This window comes from Nelumbo lutea, chromosome 3, assembly GCF_056320005.1.
Source record: "Nelumbo lutea isolate HS-2025 chromosome 3, American lotus-T2T, whole genome shotgun sequence".
Classification (NCBI taxonomy): Eukaryota; Viridiplantae; Streptophyta; class Magnoliopsida; order Proteales; family Nelumbonaceae; genus Nelumbo; species Nelumbo lutea.
Window position 1 is genome coordinate 16401414 of NC_142686.1, and position 19346 is coordinate 16420759.

General features: G+C 37.5%; 3 protein-coding genes across 6 annotated transcripts; 2 read left to right on the forward strand and 1 right to left on the reverse strand.

The window, feature by feature from the left end:
- Positions 1 to 1043: 1043 nt before the first annotated feature.
- Positions 1044 to 8002, forward strand: LOC148863205 (transmembrane emp24 domain-containing protein p24delta9-like). The gene is made up of 4 exons (XM_088976229.1): positions 1044 to 1552; positions 1648 to 1857; positions 7383 to 7459; positions 7729 to 8002. The coding sequence occupies exons 1-4, from the start codon at positions 1355 to 1357 to the stop codon at positions 7871 to 7873; spliced, it is 630 nt and encodes a 209-aa protein (XP_088832355.1). The 5' UTR covers positions 1044 to 1354; the 3' UTR covers positions 7874 to 8002.
- Positions 8003 to 9540: 1538 nt separating this feature from the next.
- Positions 9541 to 12988, reverse strand: LOC148863206 (glycine-rich protein). 2 transcript variants are annotated; one of them, XM_088976225.1, is made up of 3 exons: positions 12279 to 12988; positions 11975 to 12224; positions 9541 to 9833 (listed from the first exon to the last, which is right to left on the reverse strand). In XM_088976225.1, exons 1-3 carry the CDS (start codon positions 12986 to 12988, stop codon positions 9750 to 9752), a joined length of 1044 nt encoding a protein of 347 aa, XP_088832351.1. In that variant the 3' UTR covers positions 9541 to 9749. The 2 variants fall into 2 exon arrangements, with proteins under 2 accessions (XP_088832351.1, XP_088832350.1); XM_088976224.1 differs by having other exon boundaries at positions 11975 to 12988.
- Positions 12989 to 13290: 302 nt separating this feature from the next.
- Positions 13291 to 19090, forward strand: PME31 (pectin methylesterase 31). 3 transcript variants are annotated; one of them, XM_088976226.1, is made up of 7 exons: positions 13291 to 13739; positions 13882 to 13986; positions 14258 to 14335; positions 15246 to 15433; positions 16626 to 16799; positions 17301 to 17445; positions 18767 to 19090. In XM_088976226.1, the coding sequence occupies exons 1-7, from the start codon at positions 13497 to 13499 to the stop codon at positions 18890 to 18892; spliced, it is 1059 nt and encodes a 352-aa protein (XP_088832352.1). In that variant the 5' UTR covers positions 13291 to 13496; the 3' UTR covers positions 18893 to 19090. The 3 variants fall into 3 exon arrangements, with proteins under 3 accessions (XP_088832352.1, XP_088832354.1, XP_088832353.1); XM_088976228.1 differs by lacking the exon at positions 18767 to 19090 and adding an exon at positions 17546 to 17799; XM_088976227.1 differs by lacking the exon at positions 18767 to 19090 and having other exon boundaries at positions 17301 to 17618.
- The last annotated feature ends 256 nt before the right edge of the window (positions 19091 to 19346 follow it).

Here is a 19346-nt window from a genome sequence, read left to right on the forward strand (position 1 = left end):
CACCAAGAAAAAGAAAACCAATACAACATATTACACAAGTCTAGAGATAGGCAAACCTAAATAGTCATTTTAAATTAGATACTTTGTTTGACTTAGCAATTGGGAGAAAACTATAAAGACAACATTACAGCCTAAGTAAATACAATTACAAATATGTAGAGTGCGAAACCTTGTATTTTATATTGTGTTGTAATTTATTTGCATTTATACTGTACATGTTTGCATTTATATTCTCTCCAAAATCGGGGCTCAAGTGTAAATGGTGTTTTAACTCAAAACATTGCAAATTGAGTTTCATTTAATTCACAAACACAACCAATGTTTTATATGCCATCTCTATGCTATTGATGGTACCAAAAGCAACAAAATGACATTTCAAATTGAAAATATGGTTCATTGTTGTAAGCATGACATGTTGTGGTGCGTCTCACCAATGTTGCTCCAAATATAAAGTCTCTATTTCATAATACCTACAAATAAAACAGATATAGTGAAAGTATATATACACATGAATCATAAAATTAACATTCACATATCAAGGTTAAATATAACTACAAACAAATCTGCTCCCTTTTGCACTATTAGTTTTAAAAATGTATGGCTGAGAACAATGGTTTTCGTTATGGAATTTATTAGTGTAAGAGCACGTGCTATACTTTTGCATATGTACAATTAAATGATAAAGATATAAGTTGATATTGTATATTGAATTTAACATTTACAACATGCACCTAAGGCAAGTATCGACTTTATAATGTATAGATGTATCCTTTTTTATTTCAAAAAGATTGTACACAATTAAGTGATAATGATATAAGTTGATATTGTATATTAAGTCGAACTTTTATAACCTGCACCAAAACTAAGGCAAATAGTGGCTTTATATTGTATAAATTGATTATATATTTTTTTTTCAAAAAATTATACACAATCTTATAAAAAATGTACACAATTATACACAATCTTCCTATTCTCATAACACGTTAATTTGAAAAAAATGTGTTTAAATTAAATCAGTTATTAGAGAGCTTCTCATATTTTTCTTTCCTTTTTGAACGTGACATGGACTTTTTGCATTTCAAGATCCTTATCGACCCGACCCGTTGACACCCCTAAATATAACCGAGCTCCTCCCGATCTCCGACTCTCCCTCTAGAAGTCTAAAGAACGTTGTTGCCCGGTCATGATCTATCTTCCTCGCCTTTGAGCGACGCGAAAAAACAGATCTTGTATAGACAGTTGCAGAGCGAAGTTTCCAACTGCGTCATCGAGTGTTCTCGTTGTATCTTCCCGGCCGTTCGAGCAAGCGCCTTGGTTTCGCATCGCAACCTGTTGAGCGAGGACTCTGACTGCGATGGGCCGGTTTTTGGTTCTTCTAATCCTAGGGCTTCTTTGTTCTAGTGGCCAAGGTCTTCGTTTCGATCTTCAGTCCGGTCACACCAAATGCATCGCCGAAGATATCAAGAGCAACGCCATGTCAGTTGGGAATTATCACATCGTTAATCCGAACGAGGAGCAGCCCTTGCCCGACACACATAAGATCACCGTTCGTGTAAGGAAATTTCAGTCCAATTTCTAAATTATTCTGTAATCAGTTTTTTTTGTCCTTGTTCATGGATGGAATGACGACGATTATGGGATTCTCAGGTTACTTCCACGTACGGGAACAACTATCATTATGGGGATAACGTGGAATCTGGACACTTTGCTTTTACTGCGGCCGAGGCCGGTGACTACATGACTTGTTTCTGGGTCCCTGAAAGGAAGCCCCAGGTAACGCTGACAATTGATTTCGATTGGAGGACGGGTGTTGCTGCCAAGGATTGGTCGAACGTTGCTAAGAAAGGACAGATCGATGTAAGAAATATCTTAACAGATCTTTTACTATTTCCGGTTCTATTATCTGTTTCCTATTAACTTAGTTCGCACATTCGACGAAATCGAATGTGATTGGGATATCTGTTACATTTTAAGACGTTAGCATGCAAGCAACCAATTGAATCCCCCAACTCCCCCATAATACAAAAAAAAAAAAAAGAAAAAAAAAGAAAAGAAAATTGAAGACAAAGGAGGCAGGGAGTTCTTCTGCCTCCATGTTGAATCTTAATTGGGGGAGTCCAGTAAAGAAAATAGGTACCGCTGGAAATAGTATATTGTTGAGTCGCCCTTTTGAAGTTTGGGTCTAAACAACCAGAATATGATGTGGGCCACTGAGTTGCTGACAAAAACCTGGGGCCACTGTCCACTGAATATCAAAATTGCCTCTGGTATACTGGTAAGGAATTTTGGCATGTTTGGTGGATGTTTGCAATTGAAATGGTATGCTTATGGTGGTGATTTACTTATTTTTGCCAATACCAGGTAGAGTTTATACTTTATTGTTATTTTCTTATATGTTTCTTGGTGCTTCAGTTTTCAGTAATCAATTGTATTCCTTAACCTCATAACAAATATGGATTTGGTATCTGTTAAACATTTTAACCCTATGTATCTAGTTATAAGTATATGTCCAACGTGAAGAAATATTCAAAACTTTCCTTTGAGTTTTAAGGGAGTGTCTGAATTATTTCTCTAGCCCAGTGACTCTTTGGATAAGGTAAATAAACTATGTGTGGAGTTTTTATGCCCATAACATGTAGCATCTGGTGTAAGGCATATGACTCATATTCAATTGGCAATAGAGAAGACCTTCTAGTGGATTACTAAATGAAATTTGTCTTTTCCTTTTAATCAAGGAAGTGCTAGAGTGTGTGAAGCCTGAAGCAAGAAGTATAACCTACTGTCTTGGTATTTTTGGAGGCCTATGCTTAGGTGACCAAGTAGGTGGGTGGTGTAGAAATAAGCATCTTATTGTTGGGGGGGGGTGGTGGTGGGAAGAATAACTGAATAAATTGTTATATGTTCATATATGCTAAACATTTGAACAGGGCCACTACTCAATGTCAGTCCTAGCTGTCCAGGGTTTTGGGATGGGTAGACTGGATAAGGACCTAACTTTTGAATCCTTTTTTTTTTTTTTTTTATAATTTTTGTGCAATTTGCACAAAGAGACTGCTCCCCATTTATCAAAAATGGGATGTGCTTTTGTCTTTTCATTAAGATGCTCTCCATTTATCAAAAATGATTTGTGCCTTAATTACTTCCCAATATTCATTTTCTGTTCCCATGCAATGCAACAGCTAGTTGTCACCTAGATCAATTCAACTTGCATGGTGTCCCAAAATGTCTAGGCTAGGTATCACAGTTTCTTTAAGCCTTTAACTACAATGGGACCTTCCTAGACTCTCAAGCTTTATGGCGAAAAGTTTAATCCAAATTAGCTTCATCAATGTGTCAAAAGCCATCCATGATTGGAGTTTGATGCTCATGATTGGAGTTTGCTTCATCAGCTACATAAGAGTTTGCCAAAAATTTTATGTTGGCTGCCAACCTGAGTACCTGACACAACCTCCTTTATCTAGGCTTGAGACTGGCAGTGTAAGACAAGCTCACACTGGCAGAGTTAATTACTAGTGTTTGTCACTATATGATTTTTATCAGTATGAATAGATCTAAAAGCGTATAGGAAGGATGTGGAGCTAATATTACCATTTCATGCAATAGGGTAGTTCTCCTAGGCATCATTTAGATACCATTTAAAAAGTTTAAAAGATGCCATTGGATTACCTTTGAAGAGTTCAAGGGGTATAAAGTGGAGAATGGTCTTTGCATGAATTTGTCACCAAGAAATGTTACAGTTGAGAAGCAGATTTGGCTGTTAAAAGTGTTGTCCAGATGAGCAACACAAAAGGGAGGGGGCAGTGAATTGGGTTATCAAGTTTTGACCTGGTTTAACTGAATGTATTAAGTGATTATTTCTCCGATTTCTTCAAATAAAGTGGTGCACAAATATTGTATATAGTGTGCTGCAATTTTGAAGGATGATTTTCTCTTCAAGTGAGCATCAAATAGAGCTGAGAGAATGTATTAGTTCCAAATACAACAAATGATTTAAGGATATATACAGCTCCGCTCCAAGATAAATTGTTGGGTGCTCACTTGAATGATTTGGTGTGTGAATATAATAGTAGAAACTATTTATGTGTGTGTGTGTACTGCTAAAAAATAATTTAAGAAACTAATAACAGAAAGAACAATGCACATAGAGATTTATGGTGGTTTGTTCCCTTGGCCTACATTCACTCCTCAAGGAACCCCCTTTAGAATTTCAATCCACTATTCCACTAAATAGACAACATGCAACTTTCACAGGTAGTAGTTACAGTTAGATCCCACGCTTGATCAGATTTCTGGGAGCTGATCACACCTGACCAGATTTCTCGGGAGCTGGTCATGCCCTAACCTTGATGAGATTTCACAGTAGCTAATCACACCTTACTTGAAGGTTGAGACAGTGCTTGCACACTCACGAGAGCCAACTTGTTCGCATAACTCTTACATATGATGTATACAGTGAAAGCACAAGTAAAATCCCTCAAGGATAGATATTACCATTACAGCTCAAACCTATTCAGTACAAGTACAATAATCTTGGGTTTCAAGGCTCTTTAAAGATTTTATCATTTGTAGCTCAAATTTCAAATAAGATTTTCCCTAGTTTTCCCTCTTGCATTTCCCTTTCTAGATTTCAAAAGATTTTCTAATACAGCTCATTCTCTTACTTGATTTTTGCTTGAGTCTTAATGAAGCTTCAAAAGATTGCAAGTTTTTTTTTTTTTTGCTCAAGTTCACTAACAGACGTTTTCAGCTAGGGGTGATCATCCTTGGCCTGGCCGAGAGGATATTGTATGCAAGCCTGGCCTGGGTCTGAGCCCTCATCAAGCCCACAAAATTCCAGGCCAGGCTTGTGCCCAACACTTCAGGCTCAGCCTCCAGTATAATATAATATGTATTTATTATACATATATAAGATATAATACACATAATATTTTTATATGATACAATATTATATTTTATATCATATATACAGTAAATCATGTATACTTAATATTATAAGTATTCTACCAATGTTATATATATTTTATATGTTACGTATATGCAAATATATTTCACATTAAATATTAAACATTTTACATAAAATATAAAAATTTTATCAAATACATATGCCACATGTCAACACATGTGTCAAGTGTCAACACATGTCAACACGAGTCAACTGACTCAACTCAAATATGAGAGGTGTCCTTATAGGCAAGGCCTCTATTTCCTCTAAAAAATAAGAGACCAATTAACAGCCTTTATTAAATTTCTAAGATCTTCTATAGACTCTAAAAAGTTGGAGAAAATGAATTCTGCACAACATAGAGTGATGCAGACTCATATCGTGTCACTATACTGTTGGCCATTTTTTTTGAAAATAAAATAAAATTTCATTAAAAGAAAGATATCCTGAGGTTGCCTTTGGATTATCGTAAGAATTTAACCAAACTTCTCACATGTGGACCTATCCTATCCCCCTCTACATATGGGTCCCTTCCCCTTAAAGTGAATAAAACAAAATCCCCAATTATTATTGATAAAAAAACAAAACTCCCAATTATAATTTAGAAGCATGGACCAATAACCTTGTGGTGAATTCCCAGCCATGATTGAATCAATCCTTTTCACGATTAGCATTTTGAATTCCATTTGCATTATCGGGTTCTGTTAATAAGCTCAACTCCATGACGCAGAAGATCCAGCACTTTCTCTTGGTTTGGATTTGGGAAGAATCTAGCCTTCCAAACTTGTTATAAGTGTGCTTCGTAAATGCTACTAGATGGACATCGTCCAACATAGTGATGGAAGTTCACAAGTTTGCCTGTTGATTTGATGCATCATTCATCCTTTGTACATAAAAAGGAAAATGCTTTCATGGATGGACTTGCTGGATCTGGGTTTTAGAAATAACATTTTTAGTCCCATGTATCTCCTATGGAGGTTTCTCATCCATCTTTTTAATCTTCATTTTTTTCTCTTTCTAATGGGTGTTTCTGCGACGCACCAGGAGGAGAAAAAAATGAAACAGGACTTTTGGATTGATAGTAAACATCATGGCAATGGTCTTCTCAATAGGTTACTTCAGTTCTTGTCTAGAACCTAGATGACCTTTTCTACAATTCTATTTCAGCAAAGTGGAGGAATGATTTGGTGGATGCAAACTTTCCATTAGAGGGAGGATCCTCTAGATTGTCCATGAGCTTACTTCCCTTTCCATGCCAACTCCATACTCGCCACATATGGGATCTTGCTTCAGGTGTTTCTAGCCATTGAAAGTTTCAGGTTTCTAATAAAACTATTAGAGAAATTTTCAGCCACATTGGCAAGGGCTGGTAGGCTGAAACATCTCCCATGAGCCTATACTGCCATGTGGAAGATTAACATCTCTTACATCTCTTTGCTAGACGACTTTTCAATTAAAAATGCCTATTAGAGAAATTTTCAGCCATATTGGCAAGGGCTGGTAGGCTGAAACTTCTCCCATGAGCCTACACTGCCATGTGGAAGTTTCATATCTCTTACATCTCTTTGCTGGTCGACTTTTCTAGCAAACCCATCTCCCATAAACTACATAATATGCTTTTTTGTAGTAGAATAAAAGTAAATTTATATATAATATGGTTAATGGTTGAATCATCTATGAACTAGTATAGCAATTGATTGCAGAAAAGCAAAATTAGGCAAAACAAAATTGATTTATTTACACCTAGCAACTAGGATGTATTTAGACGCAGTGTGCAGCTGTTTTGCTTCTTGAAAGCACATTGCTAGGAAAGTAGTATCATTCTGCTAACTAATGTATTTTATAGATTGCTTCATTATGATTGGATGGCTTTGTTTTAAAGCACATTTTGGATCTGTTAACTAATGTCCTTGCAAGTTGCAAAGCATTTCTTTTGCTTTTTTCTTTTTGGATGAAGTGGAAGATTGATTATATGATTAGAAAATGAATTGATTTTAGAAACTGATGATTGAGGTCCACAGCTTCATCTGTGATAGAAACTTGGAGAAGTCCTTGAAAGCTAATATGTGGACTTATTTTGAGTGTCATAGATTGCTGAAAAGACAACTGGTGAAAGGTTAGGCCAGCCCAATTGGCTTTAAGGTTTCTAACTGGTGGAGATAGGAGTTTTGTGGCCATTTTTACTTGCTTTTGTCTTTGGTGGTTCAGTAATTGATTTGTAGTACATTTTTAAACTTGATGTTTTTAGCTGTTTGTTTCATTGTTTAATTATATTTTTTCCTTGGAATATTGGGATTTTTCCATTTTTTAATATTTATTCTGTAACCTGTTGCTATTTTAGGGTTTTTTTTTTGCATACAAGGACAAATGTTGTCAGTCTTTCCAAAACTAATAGACAATGAAGTATGAATCCATATTCAATTATTGTTTTCCTGTCCAGGTCATGGAACTGGAGCTGAAGAAGTTGGAGGACACCGTTACATCCATTCATGAGGAGATGTTTTATCTTCGTGAGAGGTTAGCAATAAAGAGAATTTCCTTTCAATCTTTTTATCAAGCAAGCATGCATTCGTTTACATAAAAAGTTGTCTGTGACAGACGCTCAGTTCCATATCTAATCTATTGCTTGTTCATTTGTTTATTTCTTTATCTCATCATTTATTTGATGTTTTTTTGAGAGAAGGTAAAGTATTGTTGTATTGAATATGAAACAAAAAATGCACAGCAAGATGATGTACTAAGGAAACTCTATTACTTGTTCATTTATTTAATGTTTGGTATTACAGGGAGGAAGAAATGCAGGAACTGAACAGGAAAACTAACTCGAGAATGGCCTGGTTGAGTTTCCTTTCACTGATAGTGTGTTTATCAGTGGCAGGCTTGCAGCTATGGCATTTGAAGACCTTCTTTGAAAGGAAAAAGCTTCTTTAGATCTGCAATAGATGGTTTTTACATTTTGCCCTCTCATTTCTGCCTGTAATTTTTCTAGCAATTGTTACATTTGATCACTTGGAAAAGACCAATGAAGGTAGAGACGTTAGTGTGCTATTGTTAGATTAATTCCCTTCAATGGTTCACAATCTTAACGTGTATTTGTCGAGGACGGCTTGGAAGGAGCAATGGTGAAAAATGTTCCTTGTGCCCCCAATAAACCACTCTTTTGTTCCACTATAATTGGCCCAAACTTGAAATGCCATGCTCTTTGATCCTCCACCACCTACCAAGGGATATTTATATCTCAGAAACATGATTCAAACTATCGATATTGGTTTTCAGGGTCACCAAAATGCCATATAATGTGAATTAGGCAGTTTCTCGTGTGTGCACTGATGGTCTTATTGAAACTAAGAAAATAGAGTTACTGATGTTTTTAGATGCTGATCGATCGAGTGTATCGGTATTTGTGAACCATGCTCATAAAAAGTGGAATAGGAACGAAGACAATGGAACAGAAAAAAAAAGGAAGGTGTTCAGTGTTCTCATCGTTGTTGAAGTGGAAAAGATTTTGGTGATTACTATTCTCGGGAACCAACTAAATGATGTGATGTGATAGGAAGACGGTTCAAAAGGTTAATTCACCATTCGCTCACCCCCGCTCCGCATGTCCTTCACCCTCTTTAATACGTGATACCATTCATCATTTGTTTTAGTTGAAATAAATTTACTTTTAACAAGAAAACACTAGGGCTCTTTACCACAGCAGGAGACAGCCCCCACGGAAGCCATAAGAAAAAGTCTACGGTTGAGAAGTCAAAGTTCCAATTGAAAATGAAAGCGCTGCAACGTCAAATGACCAAATAAATAATATTCACAACTATACAGTTTATCGAAAATTGTCAAGAAAAGCTAGCTAATAATAGGATCAACCGTTCATTCTCTAGAGAATCTGCCAGTCCTCTTCGTTGATGACTTGATTCAACATAGATGCCTATCCCACAGGTCACATTGATCTTCCAATCTACATAAAACAGCAAAAATAGGTTGGTCATTCTATCGAAGTTAATAGGGTGTTTATGCAGAAATCCTATATATGGCAGCGATTTCACTTCAAATATTAAAGATCGAAGTTTATGTCGAACATATAGAGAAGCTGCTGTGTTTTTTTTTTTTTTTTTTTGGGAGGTCAACAGGGCTATGTGCAGGACACACCAGAGAGGTGATCGAAGGAAGAACAAGAGGATAGGGAATATTTCCTCTTTCTTTACGGTAAAAACTGACGAATGACAATGGCATTCGGATTAGTTGGCCAGCCTAGACACAGGGAAATCAATTATAATTGTATAAGAAAAAAGCTTCAAATTTGTTGATTGCCATTCCATTTCCAAGTTTTTTTCAAAAATTTTTCTTTGATAGTAAAATCGGCATCAAGGGAAACAAAACCGCTTTCTCCATTTTAGAGAATGGTCCTGTAACAGTAATAGTAACAGTATGAAATACTGGTGAGGCGGCCAAAACCTAGAGGTTACATTCATTTTCACTGCTACAATGAACCCAAATAACCAAACGAGATATGTGAGATTGTCAAATCCAATCATACTACAATTCTAATTGCATAATTGCAATGCAAGAATATGGCTTGGCAAACACAAAATCAGAAATTCTTCAACCCAAAGAACCCAAAGAAGTTCTGGGTGTTATTATTTATAAGCACACAGTCGTTCCATACATAGGCTTAACATTTCACCAAATGTCATTCATAATACCCAATTGTAGTAACAATCAAAACCAAACACTTCCCCACTCTTTATTTAGTAAACTAGTATGGAGTAAGGATATTCAGAAGGGACCAACTAGGTCCATGTCCCGCTTATTCATCATCGTTGTGCTTGCGGTGGTGGTGGTGCTTGTGATGGCGCCGTTTCTTTTCCTCATCATCAGAGTTGTCGTCTCCCTAACAATATAATGCAGAAGTAATTAGAAGAGAACAAAACTCAACATGATAGTTTAAATTAATCCATACCTAATACATTTGGTGGCCCACCCAGAGCAGCCAGTATATTCGAATTTGTAAGATAGCATGTGGCACTACACTTCATATCTACTTCAGTTGGTTTTCTAAAAAGCATACAACATCCAAACTGGGCTCCTAATACCCTGAAGGTGCATTTGAGTCATTTATGCTCTTCCATGTGTTGAAAAATAGAGACCATTACAACTCCAGTCAACCTCAGAATCTCTTATATTTCGAAGTCTAAATTTATTTTGATCATGTCATGTATAGAATTTTACTCTTATCATGTAACTCCAATAAATAAAGAACTTTTGGATTTGATTGATTTTTGTCATGAAGGAAATTATGCTAAAATGAAATCTAAAGAATTGGAAGAGACTCAATAGAGCTGTTGCACACTTTCAGGAAGACTCAAAGGTCAAAGAGATATTTTCAGGATCCTGCTACCTCATTGTTGGATGATTCTGTGACTTCTGCATTGGATTTCAGGGCATTGAGATGTTGGGGAAGTACCACTCCATACATGAAGATGTTGGAGAAGTAATACTCCATACCTTACGGCAGAAAGCTTGGCCAAAAAGGTACTGAGACAGACATGGTCCATTTGTTTTCCAAACCAAAACTGAAATCCAACTTCGCATGCCAAGATGTGTGAGAAGTAGTGAGCCCAACAGAGCCCTCAATGGTTCTGAAATGTGAGAAGGATTTTTGGCATTTAAACAATACTTCATTAGCACATTTGTTTGGTAATCCGGGATATACCCTGAAGTAGCTTCCCATGGTTATGCTTAAGCCTCAAGCTTTCATGCATTGGTAGTTTAGATGTTCTCTACCAATTCTTTCACCAAGGAGACCCAATTCATCCAGGAGAGAAACGAGAAGGGAGATCAAATGCTGAAATTGAAGCACAAATAGTAACTGAAGAAAACAACTTTACCTTGAAAAAACCAGATTTTTTTAGAGGGATGAAAAAAAAAACCAGCTCAATGTGTAGTTATGGACATAAAATATATTTAAGCACTCATAAATCACTGGAACCATCTTAGTTATGGACTTCCTAAGGCAATATCATAAGAAATCAATGAAAAGTGAGACAGACTATTGCCCCATCTGTTTAGCAACTTTATCACTAATTCACTATACATTTCATATAACAAAATATCATAAGCACAAGTGCAGAGCATTATTAAAAAGGAATCAAGATTATCCGAATCTAAGAGAAGTTCCTAAGAAGACTAGACTAGCTTTTTTTGGGTGCATGTGAATCTCCCGCCCCACACCCCCGGCTGTATGAAGACTAGCTTTTGTTACAACTAAAGTTTGTATATTTTTGACCAAAGAAATAAAAATGCTCACTAGTTGACATATTCTTCATAGATGCCTCAAAGCTTCCAAAAATAACAATTCCACAAGCAGAAGAAACTCTCCTCCACCACAGCCACACAGAAAGGAAAGAAAACATATAAAACCTGGAAGCTGTTCGAGGTGAGTAGCTGCTGCCCAGAAAAAAGTGGTGGAGTTTGTAAAGGGCTGGGGGATTGACGATTTATATAAGAGGGGAAAGGTGGCGTGGAATATGGCAGGAGAGAAATGCAAGGATCTTCAAGCATAAAAGCAGCTCTATACGCTCACCATTTCATAAGATTTTGGGAAAGATGTTCTCTACTTCTCTTGGCTTGCTATAAGCAAATTGTTCAAAAACAGAAATTGAAGTTCCTTCTTTGTAAATAATATCCCTTTTTTGGTATTAATGATATTATGCTTTTTTCTCAAAAATAGCATTTCTCAATATTCACAATCCAATTACAGCTACAATCAACATTAAACGAAGCGCATGCATTCTATTAAAAATAGAGAAATAAAATGGGTATCCGTATATTCACAGAAAACTGCCTTAATAAACATGTTTCGTAGAACTATGATAAGATTAACAGATCAGATAATCATGCTTTCATTACCAAAAGAATTAATCAGATAATCAGATGAGAAAGACTAAACACGAAGAAAGGAAAGCATTTTGGATTCAATTTCGCTTTACCAGACGATATGAATAGAAAAACTGAGCGAAGAGATCTACTCACAGAGTTGGTACGACCATACTCTTCTCCTCCATAACTGGGCTCCTGGTGCCTCCGAGGCTCCTCTTCCTCGTCACCCCTCCCATAACTGGGCCTTTCATAGGTGGGCCTCTGATACTCTTCCTCTTGACGCCCATAATTGGGCCTCTCATAAGTAGGTCTCCGATACTCCTCTTCCTCCTGACGCTCATAGGTGGGCCTCCTATATTCCTCTTTCTCCTGACGCTCATAACTGGGCTTCTCGTAAGTGGGCCTACGGTACTCTTCTTCCTCCTGACGCTCATAACTGGGCTTCTCGTAAGTGGGCCTACGGTATTCTTCCTCCTGACGCTCATAAATGGGCTTCTCGTAAGTGGGCCTACGGTACTCTTCTTCCTCCTGACGCTCATAACTGGGCTTCTCGTAAGTGGGCCTACGGTACACTTCTTCCTCCTGACGCTCATAACTGGGCTTCTCGTAAGTGGGCCTCCGGTACTCATCTTCCTCCTGACGCTCATAACTGGGCTTCCTGTACTCCTCTTCCTCCTGACGCCCATAACTGGGCCTGCCACCATAGCCGGATCCATAATCAGAAACAGGTTCCTCCGGTTTCGGCTTCCGGCCGTAGCCAAACTCACCCTCACCGCCGTAATCCGGTCGGTTCACCTCAGACTGGTAACCATAATTGGGCTTGCCTCCGCTGTAACCGTAGTCACCGCCGCCGGCTTCTTTCCCATAGGGCTTTTCGGGCTGGAAGTCGTAGGCGGGCTGGGGGTTTGGCCTGTTGGGGCGGGCGTAGCTGCTGTACTCAGTCGCAAGGGCGTCATCGCCGTAAGCAGAAGGTTCAGCGTGAGACGAGTACTGGGGCCTCTCGTAATCAATATCAGACGATGAGGACGAGATCGGGTAACAGATCTCATCAGACGGATCCAGAGATCGGCCATAAGTAAGGCCGATGTCGTATCCTCCACCGTACGGCGTCGGATCGTACTCGTCAAAGTCGTCAGCAGCGTCGTCGCCTCTCGAGTAGTAAGGCATGGCTTTTCTTCTTCCTTTCCTGCTTCTTGATCTGGTGATCGGTGAAGAGTGAAGACAACAGTGGACTGGTGGAGATCTGCGCGGATTTTTATGTCTCAATCTTACCAAAGAAGTCCCGGATCTGTCGAGAATTTCGAAACTACCCCTATTAAGCCGATAAATAATGGGTCAGGTTCAAGGAGCACTATGAATCGTTGATCTGGAATCTGTAGACCATACAATCGAATAGACAGAATGTTTCTGTGGGCCATAAGCGTGTGAATTTGCGCCACGTTTTCTGATGGTCTGCTTTCTGATAGTCAAAAAAAATGTTGCCGCGAGTGGGACTTTTGCAAGAGGAGATAATAAATAAAACGGGTAAAATACAAAAATTGGTGAATTACAAAACAAAGATGAAAGATGCTGCGAATTATTGTTGCGTACTTTCTCAGTCTCAGCAAAAATGGATCCATGAGCTAGTAGTAGTGATCAGTGATCACTGAAGGAGAGAGGGAGAGAGAGAGAGAGAATGTCAGTTCGAGTGCTGAAGGTATCACAGGACGGGAGCGGAGACTATCGGACGATCCAGGAGGCGATCGATGCGGTACCACTGGGAAATACATGCCGGACGGTGATTCGGGTGTCGCCGGGGGTGTACAAGCAGCCGGTGTATGTGCCCAAGACGAAGAATCTAATAACCCTGGCTGGGCTGCGCCCTGAGGGCACCGTCCTCACCTGGAACAACACCGCCACCAAAATCGATCACCATCAGGTGCCCTTCATCTTCTCTTTAAATTAAAGCCCATTCTTTTCTTCTTTCTTTTCAACGATATTTCTCGATGGGTAATTGTTTCAACTTGAGATTCTCAAGACTCATCTCCTCCCTACTCGTATAATCTGATGTTCAATTGCAGGGGTCTCGTGTGATTGGAACGGGAACATTCGGATGTGGGAGTACCATCGTCGAAGGAGAGGATTTCATTGCCGAGAATATTACGTTCGAGAACTCTGCTCCTGAGGTAGGCTTCTGATACAATCGATATTGTTTCCCCGTCTTGTTTTGCATTGCTACAGCGTATTATTAAAAAGAAAATGTAATTAATAAATGCCTTCCTCTTTTCTTTTCTTTTTCTATTCCTTCTTCGTTTTATAAAAGTAAAGAATTTCCATTGCCGAGATTTGAATTTTTGAACCCAGTTGTCTGGCTGAAAGCCCAACAATCCGTAATCTGCATAAAAAATGAACATATAGACAGCGTTGATTAATTTGTTTAGCTTCTTAATGTTCCAGGGTTCGGGCCAAGCTGTGGCAATTAGAGTAACAGCTGATCGATGCGCCTTCTATAATTGCAGGTTTCTTGGGTGGCAGGTATACTTAGCTTTGTAATTTTGGTCCAAAAGTTGTAATGTTGATAAATCCCATAAAAAGTTGTAATTTTGATAACGTGCTGATGATGTTTTTTATCAATAACAAGTCATCCTTACCAGCTCCGTCTCTAGCTAGTGAATCCATCTTAGCATGCTTTATTAGGTTCAGACTTTTGGGTTGATTTTGATTCCACTTTTAATTGCTAAAGTGTCTTTCTCATTTCTCTAATGAACATCATAGAAATCATGGGGAGTATTTTTTGAACCATTTTTATGGATGTTATTGCAAAATCATTTATGAATGGAGAGAATTCAGCAGAGTAAGAGTGGTTCAACTGTAATTAGCTTTCACACTTTTTTCAATACTAGTAAATACGTTAACATACAGAATGGTTATGTTTTATTGCCAATAATTTCTTAAAGCTCCCATAGGAAGAATTAAACGTGAATTTAAATACCAAAGAGAAAAGGTAAATGTTGATACTGGATTAAGAATTTTATCAATTTAAATGTTAAAATGTTAAGAGTGAGTTATGAAGATGGATTCTTCAAGCTGGCAAAATCTTGAATTCTCTCTCTCTCCTAGTTGTAGGTATCCTACCCACCTGTGAGTTGGACAAACAAATAATTTCCTTAAAAAGATCTTGTACATGGTTTTATGTAGGGAAAATAAGTTTTTGTACATTTCCCTTTTCTCCCAAGAAAAGAAGGTGAAAATTTTCATTCATTAGATGGTAGGAGTTTCATATGGTTATTATCTGTCAACTACATCATCATGTTTAGTTGGGCCCAAGTGATGGATTTTGGCAAAGAATCAAGACACATTGAAGGAAGTGTGTACTTCATCTATTTTTTTCCCCTTCTTTGAACTTTCCGGTGATAATTTCTTTTTCTCTGCAATACTTGTGCAGGATACATTGTATTTGCATTATGGAAAACAGTACTTGAAGGATTGTTATATTGAAGGAAGTGTGGACTTCATCTTTGGGAATAGCACCGCTCTTTTGGAGCATTGCCATATCCACTGCAAATCTGCAGGATTCATAACTGCACAAAGTAGGAAATCTTCTCAGGAATCAACCGGTTATGTGTTCCTTAGGTGCGTGGCTTCTAGTTCTACTTTCTGCTTAAGTTCTCCAACTATAGGATGACATGGTTTCTGTTGTAGTGCATATTTTTGCTCTTGGGTTCCTGTCAATCAACATGGTTCTTTACAGATGCAGGTTGAGGAAAACTGAGCTCTGCAAAGAGTACAAATACTTTGACTTACATTTGTTAGTTTCATTTCTTCAAATCCATGAACAAATTCTAATCTATGTCATTAGTGAAGAAGTGAAATCAAGATCTTTGATGATGTAATTGATAAAGAAAACATGGGTGAAGCCATAACTCTTGAAACTTAGAATCAACTTTTAAATCTTGACATGCTAGCAAACTTTAAAAGAAAACTTGATGATTTGGTTGGAACTCGCAGAAGTTACAAACTTTAGGATTTAAAAATCGAATTACAAACCTTTAAGATGCTAACAAACTCTTAGCATGAAATTGATGCCTTGACCCTTCAAATTTTTGAAAGACCTCTTAGTTAAATAAATAAAAGTATTTTGCACAAGTAAATAAGAAAGCTTCTATTTTTGAAGTTGACTTATCTATATGCAGATCTTTTACACCAGAAGTGTGTGGGTAGTTCATTCTTTTCCTTGCTTATAAATTGTTATGCATGAAGTTTTCCTCCTTTTCAGGTTGGTTTATCTGCTATTCAAAACCTTTCCAGTTCCTTTGTTTATATTAACAGCACAAGCTATGTAAGTTGCCATTATTGACTTGGCTTAAGAACGAAGAGTTATTATTCAGCTCTTTGAAAGGTAAAATTGAATGTGATGTTAATAACGTCTTTTCTCATGTTACTCGTTAAAAAAAGTGAATGTAATAATCTTTGCCTGGAGCTTCGTTTCATCTGTTGCTTGTGATGTGAAATGGGAAGCTCTGTAAGGTTTCTTATTTTTTGTTGCTGTGAATAAAATGTTTACATTGAAGATGTGTATAGGTTTCCTACCTTTCCCTTCCTTTTTCTTCAAACCAAATGCAGCCTTAAGCATCATTGTTCAGGAAAATGTGTTAATCTGGAAAACACATTAATGCCTCTTGTCTCCTATAGAAAGATATTCCATGTCTACATCTCACAGTTTCTTGGTTTCTGTCTTTCTTTTCCTAAATCATCTGAGGATCAAATTCTTCTTTGTTTTCCTTTCATGACTAACATAGGTATGTAACCAAGTCAATGAATGCAGATGTGTGATTACTGGAAATGGAGGGACTAATTATTCATATCTTGGACGACCATGGGGCCCATTTGGCAGAGTGGTCTTTGCATACACGTGGATGGACGCATGTATTAGACCTGTTGGGTGGAATAATTGGAACAAACCAGAAAATGAGAGAAGTGCTTGCTTTTATGAATACAGGTACTGTTTGTTCCCTTGATTAGTTGCATTGTTGAAATTGAAATAAGAACCAGAGTAGTGGTTTTAAACAGCTCAGAATGACCATAATTAATGGTTAAAAAGGAAATGCTGCCTGAGACTCACTGGAGTCAAATTATTTTGGCTGAATACTCCTGCTAGAGTAACTTGGCTCATCTCCAATAACTCAGAAGTTTCATGAATCATGACTTGGGCTGATTGACATCCCTCTGGGTTTTGTGTTTTTTAATATAGAGAAAAAATCTGCAGATTATAGAGATTATATTGTGGGATCATTTTAGGGGTGAGTATGAAGGTTGTCTGCAGTTCCTGCTTGGTTATACCATGCAGTGTTGTCATGCTGTTGGTAGACATTGTTAGGACTTAGGAATGTATATAAGACTAGCAAAGGAAAGTACATTGCTGTTTTCCAAGTTATCCTATCCAGAAGCAGGCTTGCACCATTGCATAGTTTGTTTGTTTCTCTAACAATCAAAATTGCAGGTGTTTTGGGCCAGGTAGTTGCCCCTCGAAACGAGTAACATGGTGCAGGGAATTGGTGGATGAAGAAGCAGAACAGTTTCTTATGCATTATTTTATTGACCCGAATCCTGAGAGGCCTTGGCTAGTCCAGAGAATGGGCCTAAAGGTACCATTTTCTGCTTAGAGATTGTTGAAGGTTGTTGCCTATAGAAGATTCCAAAGTCAATAGTGTCAGATTTTAATGCAATTTTTTTTTTTTATGGAAGATGAATAACTCAATCTAGCTAAATTGGCCCAACTTCCCCAGATGAGTGAGAATATGATCGAGTTCTATGACCATTTGCTGCTTGCTAAGTTTGACCTTTCCCACAGTGAAGTGGGTTGGCAAGTCACTGATATTAAGAGATCTGCATTTGACAGGATCTACTCGTGAGTTGATGCCATTGTTTCCAGAGATAGATTAAGCTTCTGGAACTTTCTGAACAAGCTTTATAAAGTTAATATTTTGAACTTTTATTTATTTATTTTTATTTTTATTTTTATTTTTTTTTTTGTATTCGGTGCCATGCACCATTGATAACTTCCCTTTGACCCCCTTTTCCCCAAAGTGCTGGAAGCCAACATGGGTGGAGACCAAACTAAAACATAAAATGACAATGTGCTCCATTTAGCTTCTGAAAAAAAAAGAGGTTTTTACTGTTCAGTTCACTCCTATAAATCTTAGTTCATTCTGATCGTGGATGGATGCCAAATCCATGGGCAGGATGTGGTTTATAGGGGGCTATAGACTACTACGAAGGGACTGTAATTTCAGATTTGTGAGGGCCCGTACAGTTTACTTATCCAAAAAAAATTACCACTACCCAATCTCGGGCCTTGGGAGTTGGGAGGGGTGGATCAGAACTTTTTTGATTTTTTTTTTATTTGGTAATTAAGATTTCCACTGAATCCAACAAGGTACCATAACTCTCTTGATTGGGTGGACCATTACCCAATGAAAACTCTTTTGAGCCCGACACTCTTGTACAAGGCACCATGTAATCCAATCGGACTATGTAAAGTAACCCAATCAAGTGTTAAGGTTTATGGAGTAAAACCCATTATACGTTACCTGTAAAAGTCCATAGTCGGTCTTTACACTTCACATTCGAGTTCTTTCACAGTTTCACCAACAAAAAGTATTACGTCAAGCAAAGACCAGAGGGCTTTTCCTATGGATATGTGGTGATGTTTTATTTTTTATTTTTTTTTGGGAAAATTTCTTGAAGTACCCTTGATGTTTAGGAAATTGGTTAACTCTATTCTTATTGTTTATATATTGTCTTAAAGTATCCTTAAGTTTTTTGACAATTGTTTAAAACCTCATTTTCCATTAATTTTCCGTTACATTCCGTCACATATGACATCACATGATTGATATATATTTTTTTAAAATTCCTAAAATACCCTTTTACATCACCAACATCTTTCACTCTCTTCTCCATCAGTCTACTTCTTCCATCTTTGGCATGACAAGTTTGGACGCCTACCCCTCTCCATTTTGGCATGATGAGAACAATAAACAAACAAGGGTTTGGCAGAGAGAGGCGGGCATACACGCCAGAACACCATGAGAGGACCATGTTCTTGTAGCAGGTGATCTTGAATCACATTCCATGCTTCTTCAGACGAACCACTACCACGTTTGTTAATCTCTTCTGTCCTATCGATTGAACCAATGCCTTGAAAGGCATTTGTGTCTTTTTCAAATGTCACTTAACGGTTGGTTAACAATTAGTTAATAACAAATACTGGATTGTCATGTTTTGAAAGTTCGAGTATTGAATTGTGGCATTTTAAAGTTTGGGGACCAAATTGGCATTAGGCCCAAAGTATAGGGTACTAATCAGGATTTTTTCTTTTAAAATAATATGTAAATAGTAAGGGTAGAGTTGGTCAATTTCCAAACCATATGGATAATTTAAGAGATTTGCCCTTTTTTTAAGGAGCATTTAAAAAGTGGATTATACCCATTGTTGAATTAAAGATTTCTTCTTTAGACATGTATCTACCCCTATCGGAAAACAT

What these genes read in the sequence shown, in the direction of transcription:
- PME31 (XM_088976226.1), top strand. Translation starts at nt 13,497, where the DNA reads ATGTCAGTTCGAGTGCTGAAGGTATCACAGGACGGGAGCGGAGACTAT. An exon ending in CCAAAATCGATCACCATCAG is followed by an intron (nt 13,740 to 13,881) that starts GTGCCCTTCATC and finishes GTTCAATTGCAG; the next exon opens with GGGTCTCGTGTGATTGGAAC. An exon ending in GCAGGTTTCTTGGGTGGCAG is followed by an intron (nt 14,336 to 15,245) that starts GTATACTTAGCT and finishes ATACTTGTGCAG; the next exon opens with GATACATTGTATTTGCATTA.
- LOC148863205 (XM_088976229.1), top strand. Translation starts at nt 1,355, where the DNA reads ATGGGCCGGTTTTTGGTTCTTCTAATCCTAGGGCTTCTTTGTTCTAGT. An exon ending in CACATAAGATCACCGTTCGT is followed by an intron (nt 1,553 to 1,647) that starts GTAAGGAAATTT and finishes TGGGATTCTCAG; the next exon opens with GTTACTTCCACGTACGGGAA. An exon ending in ATGTTTTATCTTCGTGAGAG is followed by an intron (nt 7,460 to 7,728) that starts GTTAGCAATAAA and finishes TTGGTATTACAG; the next exon opens with GGAGGAAGAAATGCAGGAAC.
- LOC148863206 (XM_088976224.1), bottom strand. Translation starts at nt 12,988, where the DNA reads ATGCCTTACTACTCGAGAGGCGACGACGCTGCTGACGACTTTGACGAG. An exon ending in AGTATGGTCGTACCAACTCT is followed by an intron (nt 9,834 to 11,974) that starts GTGAGTAGATCT and finishes TTATATTGTTAG; the next exon opens with GGAGACGACAACTCTGATGA.